Source organism: Esox lucius, chromosome 18 (assembly GCF_011004845.1).
Source record: "Esox lucius isolate fEsoLuc1 chromosome 18, fEsoLuc1.pri, whole genome shotgun sequence".
NCBI classification, from domain to species: domain Eukaryota; kingdom Metazoa; phylum Chordata; class Actinopteri; order Esociformes; family Esocidae; genus Esox; species Esox lucius.
The window spans coordinates 2,675,572-2,693,427 of NC_047586.1; the positions used below are offsets into that span (position 1 = coordinate 2,675,572).

The following is a 17,856-nucleotide window of genomic DNA, read 5'->3' on the forward strand; positions in this document are numbered from 1 at the left end:
GTTAAGGAACATGGATTTTCTCTTGTCCCCACAAGTACATAAGTACAAACCTGTGTGTTAAAACCAGGCCCAAATAAGATGAACTCTGTCCTACATCTTGTCTAACCACTCCTCACTCCTCCAAGCATCTCACAGATTATATTGTGTCTGGTACACAACAGAATATGGAAATAAAATGCTATAGATAGATGATATATGGCATATGGGCTTTAGAAACCTCTACATTCCAGTATCACGTGATTGTCAGACAGACAGTGTGTAGTGCAGTATTAGTTCACATGAGCCAGGGGGGGCTGTGGGATTGTATTTAAGGTACTGCATAACAGCGGACGCCAGAAAGACCGCGTGAGTCAATTTGACGAACTTGATGAAAACATTTAACACCTCTGTCATTTTTCAAACACATCCATCCGTGACGTTTCCCAAATAAACCTACTGAAAGTGTTTTTCAAGAATAGCCACTGCTTCACCGGAGCTCACTGCAACAGAGCCTTCAGCGGAATAAAGGAATTAAAATACTGTTGTGTTCCATGTGTTGCAGTCATCCAGAGGGTTAGATGTGCCTGGATTGGAACATTGTTGCATCATGATGTACAGACGGACAATGTTCCATAATAGCATGTAAACGCTCCCGTGCGAAGGCCAAGAGCTAACACAGAATGACTTCCAACATAACTGAAATCACACAGGAACAGAAATACAGTGCAGTACAAAAGTTCTTGCCCCCTTTTGCAAGTTTTAACATTAAATACTATCTCATCATAAACCAAAACCTTACATTTAATAAAGGGAACCGGAGTTAAAAAATTACACAACCCATTTTATACTTATTTCATTTATTTAATGAACGAAATGAAGAAACACCCAAATACACCTCTGTGAAATGTTTTCCTCTTTCCACTTAATATCCGATTGTGCCAAATTTAGCTGCAATGACTGCAGCCAAATGGATCTGTTGTTGGTCAATCTCCTACATCACAGCGGTGGAACTTTGGAATGCATTTTTTTCGCCAGGTGTATCGGAAGCTCTCCAAAAAGTAGGCTCACGTTTGCCAAAACACATGGAGACACTTTTATTTGGCTTTAGGGGGTTGAATTTTGTTCATTAAATTAAAAAAGTTACCTAGCTAGTGAAACGTCTTTCAATTACGTTGGGTGAAACTTGGAAGTAGGTGAAAGGAGTAATGGCCAAACGAGGCTTCATTCCCCTTATTGTAGCAACCAGGATATTATGCTGGCAGCGCTCAGATTTTCTTTTTCACAATAAAAATCTGTGAAATTAACAATCTAGTGTGTAAACATGAAAAGGCAAGAACAATATTGTAACGGACCTTAAACATAAAATGTACAGACTAGACCAGGGGTGTCAAACCGGTTCCACGGAGGGCCGAGTGTCTGCAGGTCTTTGGGTTTTCCTTTAAATTGGTTCCCAGGTCAGACCTGAACAACCAGGTGGGGGTAGAAACTAACCAATTAGTGAACTCATTAATCAATCAGGTATAAGGTGAGAGCGAAAACCTGCAGACACTCGGCCCTCCGTGGAACCGGTTTGACACCTGTGGACTAGACTGTTAACTATAATGCCTTACATATTTAAATTATAGTTTTTATTTTGAAAATAAAATCTGAGTTAACGCTGCTAGCATAATATCCTGCTGCTAGAAGAACGTTAGTGAAGCCTCGTATGGCCATCACTAGGTGAAAGTTCATTCGGCTGTTAAACGATTGCGGATCGAGTAGGTGAGCGAATTAAAATAAGAAATGAGGGAAAAGTTAACAGCAAGCTACAGTCAGACCCACCAAACATCTCACCAACTAAACATAGCTACACTTTACTAGAAAACACAGGATATATGTTGTCCGCAAAAAGGGGACAAAACTCTTCACGGACAGCGCAACTGTCGAGTGTGAGAAGGGCCCTTATTAAAAACTTTACAGAACAGAAGACAGAACGCCGTTATGATATATATTAATTTTTTTTAACATATCTCTTCAATTTCTTTTAATACTCAAAACATTGCATCATTATAAATATCCATTCATATTCAAGTCAATTGTCAATCATATAATCTGCAAACCGTTTTGATATTTCACGAGTTTTATGCATTTTAAAACAGGTGGATATTAGAACAACCAAATTCACGTTGGGGTCCTGAGAACATGAGCGGTTTTGTAGTCAGTCGCTGATTCAGACAGAGAGCTGAGCCCGACGAACAGTGCAGTATAACCGGCGGAAAGATTATTTAAGTAACAGGTAAAGCAGATATCTGCGAACATTAATGCAAACATTGGGATAAACGTAATGACAATTTTTGACTAGCCACAAGCTGCAATGAATGACATGACATCTTGCCAATTGGCTACGTGAGTTATGTCAGCCAGCTAGCTAAAGAACTAGCTAGCTATAAATTAACCAGACGGCTTTAACTAGCTAATGTAGTTAACTTTACGCGATCTCTATTGTGTGTTCAATTTCATGTGATATTTGGTGGTTGTGAATGAATGAAGCACTGCTAGTGTTAGTGTGTGCAGTGTTCGTGTACAGAGATAGAGGTCTCGTAGCGCGCTGTCCTTGTCATTTTCTGGAGCGATCTGGGTGAAGGGTCACCGCCGGGAGTCTGCAAGCTGACTTGTTGGTTCAGTCTAGTTAACAATATCACCATCAACTTCATGTCCGGCATATCAACATCACTGTCTGCTTTATGGCAACAGCAGATTGTATTATTATCATCGTCTTATTCACTCGGTTAGCTAGACTCTGTGGTAGTTAATGTGGCCCACTGCGTCATTCCGTTTTTTTCCAACTCACAAGATCCTGGATGATAACTACACTGCCGACTCTCTATTCATGTGGGACATTTTCTTTTGTTTATTTCGACAGATGAAATGGCGTCCATGTTGATGAACCCTTTAAGGAGCTGTCCTCCAGTAAACGCAGCATGGGCTGTACAGTACGGTGAGAATCACTCACACAAATGACAGGTTACAGTGTTATGATCCGTTCAAAACTATGGTTAGCACCTGACCAGAAACCGGACTGCTAAATCTAATTCTGAGCCAACTTGGTGGCAGTATGAAAAATCTGTCCTGCCCTTGAGCAAGTCGTTTAACCTGTATTGCTCATCTGGTTGTCATTGTAGTAGCCCCCAGCAACTCTCCAATTTCAAGGGGTTGGGTTAAATCTTGGTTTAGAAAAAATACCCAGTTTTCCTAATGATTGGATGTTGTGTAGCAAAGTGGGATGATATGTGGTCCTGGCATCCAACTCTTTGGTTTTGTCTCTCTTTCTATATAGCGACCCGCTCCCTAAGTACCTCAGTCCACCTCCATGCCCAGGGTAAGAGTTTAAACACACTAGGACTGCTGCCCTGACCTTGTGGCTTCATATTCCTACGGAGTAGTTCTTTTCACTTTTGTTTTTCCCCTAACCCTGTCTGTCTCCGTGTCTCCAGTCCAGACCAAGTCTAAGAAGACGTTGGCCAAACCAGGAGTGAAGAACATAGTTCTAGTGGACGGAGTCAGAACGCCCTTCCTTACCTCTGGAACCACGTACGTCTCTGCTGTTAGGTTCACAGTCCTGAATGACTATAAGACTTTGCTGTTAGGTTCACAGTCGTGAATGACTGTAAGACTTTGCTGTTAGGTTCACAGTCGTGAATGACTAGAAGACTTTGCTGTTAGGTTCACAGTCGTGAATGACTGTAAGACTTTGCTGTTAGGTTCACAGTCGTGAATGACTGTAAGACTTTGCTGTTAGGTTCACAGTCGTGAATGACTGTAAGACTTTGCTGTTAGGTTCACAGTCGTGAATGACTGTAAGAATTGCTGTTAGATTCACAGTCGTGAATGACTAGAAGACTTTGCTGTTAGGTTCACAGTCCTGAATGACTAGAAGACTTTGCTGTTAGGTTCACAGTCATGAATGACTAGAAGACTTTGCTGTTAGGTTCACAGTCCTGAATGACTAGAAGACTTTGCTGTTAGGTTCACAGTCCTGAATGACTGTAAGACTTTGCTGTTAGGTTCACAGTCGTGAATTACTATAAGACTTTGCTTTTAGGTTCACAGTTGTGTGGCTAATGTGTTTGTGTGTCTGTGTGTATTTCCAGATATGCTGACCTAATGCCCCATGATCTGGCCAGAGCTGCACTACAGTACGTCCCTCTGATGTCCTGCTATGATGTTCACCTCTGATTTAACGTGTATACCCCTAACAGGAGCACTTTGTTTAACCTTTATTTCCTTGGGAAAATCCCCCTGAGGTTAAATACCTCATCTTCACATTTCTGTGTGTAACAATCACACAGAATTCTGCGTTAACATGCAACCTCTGTCATAAACATGGCTTTATACTGTGTGTGTGTGTGTGTGCGTGTAGGGGTCTGCTTCATAGAACCAGCCTTCCTAAAGATGCCGTCGATTACGTAATCTATGGAACTGTCATTCAGGAGGTCAAGACGAGCAACGTAGCCAGAGAGGTACAAACATTTCCCATGTGTGTTACCGTTTGACAGACCAAATTTGGACCAGAGGTCCCCATAAAGCTGCCGTATCCATCGCACATTTCCACATGTAGGTTATTATGGTTAGGGAATTTTTGGATGTGTTATAAAAAAAAAAAAATCCCCAGAAGGATAGAAAAACGAACGTGTGTGTGTGTTTTTCCAGGCGTCCCTGGGAGCAGGCTTTTCTGACAAGATCCCGTGTCACACAGTCACCATGGCCTGTATCTCCTCCAACGTGGCGATGACTACAGGTACCTGTCCATGCAGTGTGTAGACCTAATCTGTGTGTGTGTGAGAATATATTTGTTTTCTTGCTTTGAACAAGTTCAAAGGTTAGATACACATTACTTTTTGAGTAATACACTTACTACCAATATTGCTGCTAATCTACAGTACTCTTCTTAAACTGCTGCTATGTACAGTGTTATGTATATGATCGCATTATCCTCTTGATATATTTAAAGCTATATGTACATTTTCTTCTTATGTCTCACTACGTAGTCATAGTGTGCTATGCCACCATTCATATGCTTATTGCACTCATGTATCTAATATTTCAACAACTATCAACGGCTGCTGCTCGGTCACACTATTATGTATATTACTGGCATACTTGCCATATCTAAATGTTCAATAAAACTACCCAGATTGCTGCTAGTTTACAATATTCTTTTTTTAAATTGCTGTTAGTGTACAGTGTTATGTATATTGCTTTATTTTATTATAATTTTTTGTCTATATATATTTTTGCTTATATACTTCTTAAGTCTAACTACGTAGTTTGTCGGGTGCCATGTCACAAGAATTTCATTGTACAGGATGACGCTGTGTTATTCGATGCATTTGACAGATAAACTTTGGTACTCGAGTGTTAGATCTAGCTGAACAACAAGGCCATTTTTTCTTTTCAGACTTTTTTTTTGTACATATTTCCAGAGTGGGGCCAATTATTCTGGGACACAACACAGTATAAGGCGGCGTGTGTGTTTATTACAGGAGCAGGAATGATTGCAGCCGGCCAGTGTGATGCCATCGTAGCGGGAGGGGTTGAGTTCATGTCAGACGTTCCTATTCGCCACAGCCGGAAGATGAGGAAGACCATGCTGGCTCTGAACCGAGCGAAGACCCTCGGACAACGCCTCAGTCTCATAGGATCCATCAGAATGGCACACCTCACACCTGAGGTACACACACACACACACACACACACACACACACACACACACACACACACACACGGGGGTACATCTGTCTATGTAACATGTGCTTTGTGTAGCTGCCCGCGGTGGCTGAGTTCTCCACGGCAGAGACGATGGGTCACAGTGCCGACCGTTTGGCGGCGGCGTTCGGTGTGAGTCGCCTGGAGCAGGATGAGTTCGCTCTGCGGTCACACACCCTGGCCAAGCAGGCCCAGGACTCGGGGCTCCTCAGTGACGTCATCAGCTTCAAGGTGCCAGGTAACCACGGTGACACGTCTCTCAGTGCGCCGTTCCTTTCCAGCAGCATGAGTAAGCGTACCGTGCGGCGGAAACTCTGCTGTGGGTTGAACCTCATTACCGTAGAGGTGATGATGTCCAACGTACCTATTTTGTTCCAAACACTCAGACACTCATACATCCACTGCCTGTGAAAATTTTAACGAAAACTCAAAGGCAATAACGCTGGTTGAAGCAATCAAAACATTTACCTTTAATATTTAGGATCTATTATTTATTTGCGTTATACATGCAGCAATCTGGTTGCTAGGCGCAAATGTTACCAAGGGCATTTAATGGGAAAACGGCATTCTCAAAGTGCAAGAGTCATGCTAGCAGTTTCATGTGACAGACGTGGAAATGTCGTTTAGAAATGTTGATGAAGAGCAGATCTAAAGATACAACAACTAGCATGGGTTTTTAATCTGACTGGAATATGCCGTCGGCTACTCATTGAGATAAAGTTAATTTGAAAACCAACATTAAAGAAATGCTGGTTTGAATAGAGTCTGAGGAAGTGATAGGTTATATATTCCATGAAGGTTCCCGTGGTTGGATGTTGGCTGGAATTCTTTGAAAGACGGTTGACGTGCCACATAAATAAACCAAAAACATCCAGCTTTCAAAAATATGTAGTTCATGGTTAAGTTTCAAAATGCTGACGGCATCTGACCAGATTTTGCAGTGGGAGCTGAGCTTTCTTACCTTAAGAAGTCATAGTTAGGCCAATATCAAGCCTTCAGACCAACATTGTTATCCCAGATTATATTGGTAAAATTGCTTTCAGTTAGGTCATTTATATTTGTAATTAAGGCTAATGTCTCTGGCACGCCATGTTAGCACTGGTGTGGACGTGGATGCTGTGTCTAGACTTTGACAAGTATTCGTAGCCGACACTGTGGTACCTTTTTAAGTTTTTGTTAGCAGAATATAATTTTGTTTCCTGTTTCAAATTAATGCAATTGTCTATAAGACTCTTGAATTATACCATATGATGAACAACGCCGCCTGATGTACAGCTGTTATGACGACGCTGAAGTCTTGGTGTCTGTCGGTAGGTCGTGACATGGTCTCCAAGGACAACGGGATTCGTCCGTCCTCCATGGAGCAGTTGGCCAAATTGAAACCTGCCTTCATCAAACCTCACGGCACCGTGACTGCTGCCAATTCCTCTTTCCTGGTATACACACCCACCCACACACGCATCCAGCTGACCCACCCACATACACACCCACCCGACCCACCCAGCTGACCCACCCACCTACACACCCAGCTGACACGCCCACCCACACACCCACCCAATTTGCACAGCCCTCCAAATTGACACGGGTTTAGTCAGATAGTAAACACTACTGCATACAATTATCCCATTAGATTGGATGTTGGACTCCAAAAAACTACTAATAGTGACCTTCTAGGCTCCTTTTGAGTCCACACACACACACTACCAGTTCTACTAAGTGTGTGTGTTCCTCAGACGGATGGTGCGTCAGCAGTCCTCATCATGTCAGAAGAGAAAGCTCTGGCCATGGGATACAAGCCAAAAGCTTACCTCAGGTACTATATCACAACTACACTACCCTGTAGTATTACTACTGTTTGCACAATACTAGCATACCTCTGGTACTATAATACCACTACACTATACTGCAGTATTACTACTCTATATTCATACTAGCATACTTCAGGTACTATATTACTGCTACACTATTCTGCAGTATTACTACACTATATCCATACTAGCATACTTCAGGTACTATATTAAAACTACACTATACTGCAGTATTACTATATTACTACTATACTATACTGCAGTATTACTATATTACTACTATACTATACTGCCGTATTTCTACACTATATTTATACTATATTAGCATGTTAATACTGTGTGTCTGTGTGTGTTCTCTACAGAGACTTTGTGTATGTGTCTCAGGACCCCAAAGATCAGCTGTTGCTGGGGTGAGTAACCTTTAACCTTGACCTACAGTAGACCTGAACTTTGACCCTGACCTCATTGGTAACTGATGACCTTGGACATGAGGATGATTTTAATGGTTAATACATGTTCTTCTGTTAAGGCCCACCTACGGTACTCCTAAGGTCCTGGAACGCGCAGGGTTAACAATGAACGATATCGACGTCTTCGAGTTCCATGAAGCCTTTGCGGTGTGTTACACACTACCTCACTCTGTCTCTGTCTGTGTGTGCATGTTTGACACACTATTTCTTGATGTGGCGTTGTAAGGTATTTACATTTGTGTGTGTGTGTGTGTGTGTGTGTGTGTGTCAACAGGGTCAGATTATGGCTAACCTGAAGGCTATGGATTCAGACTGGTTTGCTCAGACCTACATGGGGAGGAAGACTAAGGTAAAGGACCCCTCCCTGAATAAGTACATGCTGCCAAAACACGGCCCTCTGAGGTCCCTCAGAACATGACAAAGGACAGATGTATACAAGGATGGGTTTAATCACCGTGTACAGTGACACAAACACTGGGTTTTCCCTTCCTAACTCTGAGGTGTGTGTTTAGGTGGGGACACCTCCCATGGAGAAGTTCAACCTCTGGGGGGGCAGTCTGTCCCTGGGTCATCCGTTTGGAGCCACCGGCTGTCGCCTCGTAACAACGGTAGCACACCGTCTGCAGAAGGAGGGGGGGCAGTACGGACTGGTGGCTGCCTGCGCCGCTGGGGGGCAGGTAACATGATACATACACACACATACCTAGACTTGTGTGTTATGAAACGAAAAATACGACAAAGGAGACCCCGAACTGTTGAGCAGCGGAAATCCCATATCGAGCAAGAACGGGGAAACATTTCACTTTCAAAACCACAGCAATTGGTGTCCTCAGTTCCCAAACGCTTACAGAGTGTTGTTAAAAGAAGCGGTGATGCAACACAGTGGTAAACATGCACCTGTCCCAACTTATTTGAAACGTGTTGCTGGCCTCAAATTCAAAATGGGTATGTATTTTTCCCCAAAGTTTGATATGTTGTCTTTGTTCTATTTTCAGTTAAATATAGGAATTCAATTATTTGCACATCCATATTGGAGGAAGGGTTTAGGAATTACAGCTCTTTAATATGTAGCCCCCTCTTTTTCAAGGGACCTAAAGCTGTTTCATGGACAGGTGTGGGCTATCCCTTTGTTATTTCTTCATCAATTAAGCAGGTAAAAGGTGTGATGATTACAGGTGTGACATTCGCATTTGGAAGATGTTGCTGTGAACCCACAACATGCGGTCAAAGGAGCTCTCAATGAAAGTGAAACAGGCTTATCCTTAGGCTGCAAAAAAAACAAACAATCAGAGCGATAATGGGAACATTAGGAGTGGCCAAATCAACAGTTTGGTACATTCTGAGAAAGAAATATTGAGCTCTGCAACACAAGAAAGCCTGGTCGTCCACAGAAGACAACAGTGGTGGATGAATATAGGATCCTTTCCATGGTAAAGAAAATCTCTTCACAACATCCAGCCATGTGAAGAACAATCTCCAGGAGGTAGGCATTTCATTATCCAAGTCTACCATAAAGAGAAGAGCAAAAACAGAGGGTTCACCACAAGGTGCAAACAATTCATAAGCCTCAAGAATAGAAAGGCCAGATTTTGCCAAAAAACATCTAAAAAGCCAGCCCATTTCTGTAACAGCATTCTTTGGACAGATGAAACTAAGATCAACTTGTACCAGAATATTGGGAAGAAAAAAGTATGAAGAAGGCTTGGAACAGCTCATGATCCGAAGCATACCACCTCATCTGTAAAACACGGTGGAGGCAGTGTGATGGCATGGGCATGCATGGCTTCCAACAACACTAGGTCACTAGTGTTTATTGATGATGTGACCGAAGACACACAATTGTGTCAGTGTCCAAATATTTCCAGACCTAACTGTATACTAAAAATAAACAATACACTGAACTTGCATGTGCCTAATGGCATTGCGATGCCATGAAACATACATGGACTATAATCTTAACTCAGGAATCGAGACATACGGTCCGCCGCCTGACTTTCTCAACAACAAATGTTCTGTCACTCAAGATCAACAATTATTCCCTTGGAGCTTGTTCCACTGAGTTTACTATGTATAATCACTCTACTGCATTTCAGAAAATCCTTTCCTGAGCCAGCTGATTCCGTGCAATAATGTCACCTTGGAACTAAACAGCTAGTTACAAATATGAATCAAACATCTAATAGGCACAACAATTGAGGAACCCAGATAATGACAGCATTGATTTTAATTCTTTTGAATTAAAGAAGTATATTCCCCTACTATATGTTAATGTAGTCTCTTGTAAATGAAGTGGCACTTTGTAACAGCTCCAAACAGAAAACAACATGTATGATAGTTTAGAGCCTCGCAGAAAATGTTCTAGGTTTTTCCGTCAATTTCGCCTCTAGTTTTGGAACAATTGGTCATTTTGGCTTGATTGACACTCTGCGGCACACTGGGAGGGACTGTGGCAAAATCCTTATGGTAATGAATGTCTGTCAAAACACGAGTTATTACTATGTATTTAATTCACTACAAACCATGGCCCTGAGTTGTTCACATTCAAATTTGGCTTTCCTGGTATTATTATTAATTATTCAGCTGTGTTTTGGGGATTATGGCAGATTAAAGAATCTCCTCACATGGTTGTTTGAAATACCCCCAAGTGTGCGAAGTGATGGGAGTGGGGTCCTTTTGCATCGTCCTGCAATTCTTGACATTTTGCCTTTTTTAAAAGATTTATCAAAACGTTATGCATGTCTGTTCATATTTGCCATAGGACAGAGACTGTTTAGTAAAAGCAGGATGCAGTAAGAACATAATATCAGCAAACTGGGTATTTTACATTCACTGATTTAGTAGTTTTAGTAATTTTTTTTTTTAATATATTTTGCCAACGTGTGCTTTCAAGTTTCAACAGTGTAGACTAGTCAAAAGCCTATATTGGTTCAAGATCAAATTATCCTTTGAATTGGATTGTCCAAGGTTCAAGTTAACTTGTTGGCGTTCATCATTGTTTATATTGAAGTTTGTTTGAATAAGAAGTTTCTTTGATTTAATTAATTTCCGTTTGTCAGAGAAGCTTTCAGTCATGACATGTTCAAATTTTACAGTGTGGATGATGATGTTTGCCGAGAAGAACTCTGTTTGTTTTAGAGGTAGAACAGGCAAATGTGCTGGGTCTTTCGACACGCCTAAACTGTCGTAATCCAAATGCAAGAACAATTGCCTACTGTGCTATGAAATAGGCGATGTGAATTGATAAATCAAATGGAACTTCAATCAATCAAATGTATTTATAAAGCCCTTTTTACATCAGCAGTTGTCGCAAAGTGCTTTTACAAAACATAACAGACATTACATGGGGATTGTGGGTTATAACTGCCTGCCATTAATCAATCCGCATCCAGGATCCAAATGGTCTATTTCATAATATTGTTATTATTCTGGGATGGCTAGTGATGACATTGACATTAAGAGAGAGAATTAAACTCTATAGGTTTACTCTGGTATTTTCAAAGGGAGACCGTCAGAGTACTAGGAAAAGTGCAAGGACACAAGAGTAAAGATGAGGAAGGCCACAGTTACATTGGAGCATTTCTGTGTCTGGCCCTGGGTTCATTACAGGTCGCTGAGTTAGAATACATTAGAAATCACTGTGTTTGAGGATAATTGGGTCACAGGAGGATAGTACATTTTTCATTTGGCTACCCCTGAGTTAGGGCATAACTAACTGAAATTAACATTTTCATATCTGACACTGTGAGGTTTACCTGATGACTGCATGAGGAAAGAGGTTTGGTAGAACGAGCATGCAGTTTTCATTATGAAGCTGTCAATTATACACTTTCTATTTTAACGTAAGATTAGAAATTCTAAAAGCCTGCCTTTGTGACATCACAGAGTGCAAACTAACCAGCAGAGCTAACAAAATATGTACAAAAACAATAATAAATATTTAATATTTATTATATAATTTAAAAGCATTATTTTACTAGAAATGATTGCCTTCTTCAGCGATGACCTGGGAGCATTTGCGTTAACATTCTTGCTCCGGGAAGGAGCAACAGTTGTTTGTTTTTTCCCCCCCACATGCCGGATTGGGGATTAGAACCGGTGACCTTTCGTTTTCTGGCCTATCACTGTCGACCATGAGGCTATCCTGCTGCCCGATTTAAGGAATCTAGCAAAAAAGGATAATTATTTAATGTAAACTATACACTGTGCCAAAGCACTCATTGACTTTTCATGCATTTTAAAACTTCTGCTTGTTTGTCTTTTCAAACTTGACAACATTTAGTATCAGTTGGAGTATTGCAATGGAATGCCCAACATTTTGGGGCAGGCTTTGCAAAGGGTCAATTGTGTTCATTATGGTACAGCATCGCATTGTTAATTACAGTATCAGATGTTGTCAGACAAGTGTGTCTCAGTTCAATGATCTTCCTCTCTATAGGAAAAGTAGACATTTGTGGAACATCCCAACATTTAAGGCATGTTTGTATTTTGAAATTGCGCATCCTACACAACAATATTTTTTGCATTCCCTGAATGCCTAGTGTTTAGAGTGCAAATATTGGTATTTTTGATATAGGCGGATGCTCACACCACACACACACACTAGACCCACACTCTCACATATCAATGAACTAAACACACGTTTCTCTTTTTCTTATCCCTTGTCTTCCTTGTTTCAGGGCCATGCCATGGTGATCGAGGCATACCCTCAGTAGAGCTAAGGATTCTGGGAGGACTGCGATGATGATGCAGTCTGTGTTCCACACAGAGGAGTCACGTGTGCGCACACATTCACACACACACACTAGAACTGATGACATACTAACACCACTTTGCCTTGTTGGGTTAGGTTGTGGGTTGTAGGCCTGGGTGTGTGCGTGAGTGTGTTCTATTTGAGGAAGACTGGGTGTGTAAATTATAGGAGAGTTTGTCTTGGAGTCAAAGATTGCCTTGATGTTAGGGTGCAATGTTGCAGTAACATATTCACGCAGCCAGTAATGTAACACAATTAAGTGTCTCAATTGGCTAATCTAGCCTCCCTTTTCCTCATTTCTGGATATATGACCAGAAACATCGTATGGGTGAAAATGATGCCTCAAGCTGTTATCAGTGGAAATATTCAAAGCCAGTTTAGATTGTTGAGATGTGCCCTGATATGATCATTCAGGTGAATATGATGCTGATATGTTTATACTGTCTGTTTTCTTACAAATGTATTAAATTTTCAGTTTAAAAGCTGATGACTGTGATTATTTCTAGTATTATTTCCATACAGATTCATACATGTCCTATTGTCTCTAAAGTGGTAATGTCAATTTAACGTGAAAATGTTTAAAACATCTCAAGTAAGCACACAGACTTCAGAGTAACTGTTACTGATAGCTAGCCTTCTATGCTATCCGTGTTAGCTGTGTGTTGATTAGGATCGTCTCAAAATGGAGCCTCGCGCCCAGCTATCAGCTGGTGAGCACGAGCCTTTTCTGTTAAAGACTATCGGGCTACTAGCTAAACCAATGTGACCGACCGTAACTAAAAGATGAAAGCAAGTACGTTGTCTAAACGACAGTCCAATAATAAATAATATAAAAACTCAAATTAGTAGCAAAAAAGACTAATGCGAGTAGGTGTCGATGGGATTCGTTTTGTGGCTCCAAGCGGTTAGACTGTGTTGTGACGGCATTACTTAGGCTAACGTTACGAGCTAGCTAATTGTATTGGTATCTATACCAGCCGTGCCGGTCGCTAGCAATACTGTAACAAAATGTGCTACACGTGAGGAGAAAGCGATGGACCAGAGCTAGGAAAGAATACGAGGGGAGGGACTGAAGGTGAGGAGAGCAGCGAGATGAAGAAGCCGTAGAAGCAGAGGTGGTAAGGAGACGTGAAGGGATGTTCCAAGATAAAAGATGAGTCGAACTGAACACACTGACAGCTGTCAAACTGTCACATAATGTTACACATCCCGGGCTTCTGACAGCTGTCAAACTGTCACATAATGTTACCCTACACACATGTGCTCACCTGTCTGTGTGTCTTGTTGTAATCCCGGCAGTACTACTTAAAGATACCTAATTTACAGTAAAATCCTCATTGGTTATGTGAGTATTCTTCTGTGTAGGTAGGTAGGTACGTAGGTGTGTGTGTGCGTGCGTGCGTGCGTGCGTGCGCGCATGTATGTTCCTAGCTACGTTGCAGCCTAGTTGTGACATGGAGCAGGCAGGCAGGGAAATAAAACCAATGTTTTACTGTCGAGGCAAAACGGAGCTCAATGTAAATAGCATCAGCGAGCGGGAGAAGGTTTTGTTCTGAAGCTTCAAACTGTTTCCACCCTGCGAGACACGCGGAGACAGGGAGAGAGACGGCGGGAGCCTCCTCTTCGCAGCGCTGCACCGCTTTGATCAGAACCCAGCCTTTATAGGGGGTGACTGGAGGATGCTCCACTGCTGTCACCACAAATCTACCTCACTACACACACACACACACACGCATAGATATACACACAGAGACGTACTCCTCGCAGAGCAGAGGGGAAGGGGGTAGGAGGCGACGGATAGAGGGAGGGAAGCAGACTTTCATGTTGTTCTACAGGGCTCAGACGGGCGACACCTGCTGAAAACGGAGCATGAAAGCGGCACTTGACTCGCGTTTCCTTCGCTGTTCGCCCTGGTGTTGTGGGCCTGTGTGATTGCTGAGTCATATACCTAAGGTGTTTAACGGTTTACCTGTGAGTGTTCCTACCGTTAGCTTGAACAGTACGCTACACGGTCTGAGCTATAACTAACCCTAACCACTAACCCCAACTAACTAGTAGAAGGGTCTCGTTGTCTAAAGCAGCCTGGCTAATTAATTATACTGGGTGTGTCTGTCAGGCCCGACTCGTGGTTAACACAGACACAAGCAAACAAGGACACGACGGTTTCGCAGTTATAGGCGGATTGCGGAGTGGTGCAAGGGGATTACGGGTATGGGTAATTGGCTGTCAGGGGCAGCTGTGTGTGTGTGTGTGTGTTGGTAATTTTCTCATAACGTTGTGCTTGTGTGTTCTGTGGAGGCTGACCTCCTGATGGGGTTGTTATTGATCTGGCTGAGATGCTGCATACATAACCAGTCAGTCAACTAGACACAAACCCACACAAGCTATTAATGTTCATGTCAGGAGATTAACTAAAATGGTCAACTTGAATATTGCCCGGCATGTCAAAGTTTCCATGTGTGAGAGTGCGGGATGTCTTAGAGAGTGTGGGTGTGTGTGTGTGTTTTGGGGGGGGGGGGGGGTGTCAGTCCGTCAGGCTCAGTGGTGTAAGGCGGTGGATGTCGAAGCGAGACATTAACAGCTCCTGTCATTCTGCTGACAACATTTCCCACGGTGCCGCTGGCTGCTGGCGTTTGTCAACAACCCTGTCACCGCTGCGACAGCCCGACCCAGGAGCTCCACCGCGTGTGTGTGTGTGACGGGGGAAATGTCTCTCAGACTGCAGAACCAAAATGAGCTGTCACTCCAATTCCCAGGATGCCTTGCTGTTTAACATAGCACTGGTGTGTGGGCCGGCAGCACACCCAGAAATACACTTTTACTAGTACACACTCACACTCACATACATTCAGAGATACACATACACACATTTACTAGTACATGCTCACATACTTTCAGGCACACACACACACACACACACACACTCTCTCTCTCTAATACACACATTCTGAGATAATTAAGCAGAGCTGTGGCTCCCCTTGACGCGGAGCAGAGCTCATCTGCATTTTGGCCTCCGGCGCACGGTTAGGAGGTACGCCTGGCGGAGGGGAGGAGGGTAGGAGGGTGAGAGGGTGAGAGGAAAGGAGGGTAAGGAGCCAATTAGCCAGCTGGATGGATGAGTGACTGACATCCTTCTGACACACACACACACACACACACACACACACACATACACATACACACAAACACTGTACCTCTTGTTTTTTTTAAAAGAATGCTGTTGTTGTTTCTGTTGTTTTTATCTCCATGGTGATGCCCTCGGTGGGCTAAATATTATGGGATGGTCTGAGCGGAAGGGCTGTTGTCCAATCACATTGAATGCAGGCTGTTAATTCTCTACCAATGACATGGCCTACTGGGCTATGGTCCCTCCCTCCCGACGTTTTCCCTTGATTGATTCCTTCCTTGAAATACTCTGCTGTTGAGTTAGTTTTCTTGGTGTTAACCTTATCCCCAGGCCCTGCCCAACAACTATTCAAAGTAGGGCTTTATGGGAGTGACCATATTATGTTATGGGAGTGAGCTTACTGGGCCAATCAAAAGACTATGAGGCGTGGCTCCAAATGAAGCTGGAAACACTGGTGTATTACTTCCAGTCTATCCAGAGCCAGCCATTTCAGATTATAAAAGTGATGCAACCAGTAGCCTACAACACTTTAAGGACATTTCTTCAATTAGTTAGCTAACTACCTACTGTTGTAACATTATTTTATTACCACAAACATGTTTAATGAGTCAGTAACTGCCTTGTACTGCCTGAAGTCAGTGTATTATTGAACTCATATGCACAGAACACTCAGCTGTCCCACAACAGTGCAAGGTATTGTGGGAGATGATTAGTCATTAGATTAAGATTATTACAACTTTGAATTTCTCACAACTTTCTTATTGGCTTCTTCCAGACCTTCTATGCAGATTTGGGTCGGAAGTGTCTGAATGAAATTGTCTTGGTGTTTAAGTAGTTAGGTTGTAGTTGAGTTAGTTAGCTTTCCCCTAGTTCACTTGCTGTTGAGTTAGTGTGCTTGGTGTTGGGTTTATTAGTTTGCCCTTGACTTAGATAACTTGCTGTTCTGTTAGCTTACTGTTTAATTTGTTAGGCTTGTGTTGAGTTAGCATGGTCTTGAGTCGGCTTGTTAAGTTAATTAGCTTTGGTGTTGTTATTTCTCTTAGTTTTGAGTTAGCCAGCCATTGAATTAGTGTGTTTAGTAATGAGTTTCCTTGCACTTTAGTTAGCTTGCTGTTACGTTTGTTAGTTTGGTGCTTACATAGCTTACAGTTAAGTTAGTTAGCTTGCCGTTGAGTTATTTATTTAGGTTGACTTCGAGTTGCAATAGCTTAGAATTGAGTTAGCTTGCCTTTAAGGTTGTTGAGTTTGGGTTTGATTTTGTTTAGTGTGTGTTCAGTTAGTAACTTAGCTTGGTTTTGAGCATAGTGTTGGGTTAGGTAGTTTGTCTTTGAGTTTGCTTGATGTTGAGTTAATAAGTTTAGTGTGTACATTACCTGGTGTTAAATTACAGTTGGTTAGCTTGGAGTTTAATTAGCTTGGTGTTAATTTAGTTAGATTGGTGTTTGGATGTCTTGGTGTTTATTTAACTTGGTATAAAGTTAATAAATTAACTCACTTAACAGCAAGCTAAGTGGCTTGTTGCTATGTCAATATGTACGCTTAATGTTGAGTGAGCTAAGTAGCTTGGTGTTAAGGAACTTGATGTTAAGTGAATGATTTCTTGGTGTTGGTGGAGTGAGTTCAATCGCTTAATGTTCATTTGTTTGGTATATTAGCTTGGTGTTGATTTTGCATGTTGTTCAGGAAGCATGTTGTTGAGTTAGTTTGGCTTAGATTGAATTAGCTTGGGATGGAGTTAGATTTGTTTTGAGTTATTTAGCCCCTTTAAGTTGGTTAGTTGGCTTGGTGTTGAATTAGCTTGGCTTTGGTTTATTTAGCTTGGTGTTGACTAATTAGCTTGATGGTTTAGTTAGCATTTAGGGAAGGAAGGAGGGAGCGTGATGGGGACAAGAGGGTAGGTGGGGAGAGAGTGATGTAAGGAGAAAGGGATGGACGGGAGGAAATTATTTTCTGTATCATGTCATCCTGCTCCTCCTG

General features: G+C 42.2%; 1 protein-coding gene across 2 annotated transcripts; it reads left to right on the top strand.

The window, feature by feature from the left end:
• The first annotated feature begins 1,716 nt into the window (after nt 1–1,716).
• hadhb (hydroxyacyl-CoA dehydrogenase trifunctional multienzyme complex subunit beta) lies at nt 1,717–13,248 on the top strand. 2 transcript variants are annotated; one of them, XM_010883165.5, is made up of 16 exons: nt 1,717–1,740; nt 2,882–2,956; nt 3,296–3,337; nt 3,453–3,549; nt 4,110–4,154; nt 4,379–4,478; nt 4,669–4,756; nt 5,502–5,689; nt 5,782–5,962; nt 7,039–7,160; nt 7,458–7,537; nt 7,895–7,942; nt 8,062–8,149; nt 8,277–8,351; nt 8,515–8,679; nt 12,679–13,248. In XM_010883165.5, the coding sequence occupies exons 2-16, from the start codon at nt 2,887–2,889 to the stop codon at nt 12,712–12,714; spliced, it is 1,425 nt and encodes a 474-aa protein (XP_010881467.1). In that variant the 5' UTR covers nt 1,717–1,740; nt 2,882–2,886; the 3' UTR covers nt 12,715–13,248. The 2 variants fall into 2 exon arrangements, with proteins under 2 accessions (XP_010881467.1, XP_010881466.1); XM_010883164.5 differs by lacking the exon at nt 1,717–1,740 and adding an exon at nt 2,124–2,254.
• The last annotated feature ends 4,608 nt before the right edge of the window (nt 13,249–17,856 follow it).

Coding starts and splice junctions, on each gene's coding strand:
- hadhb (XM_010883165.5), top strand. CDS start 2,887: ATGGCGTCCATGTTGATGAACCCTTTAAGGAGCTGTCCTCCAGTAAAC. Junction 5,690..5,781: donor TGGCACACCTCACACCTGAG/GTACACACACAC, acceptor TGCTTTGTGTAG/CTGCCCGCGGTGGCTGAGTT. Junction 7,161..7,457: donor CTGCCAATTCCTCTTTCCTG/GTATACACACCC, acceptor TGTGTTCCTCAG/ACGGATGGTGCGTCAGCAGT.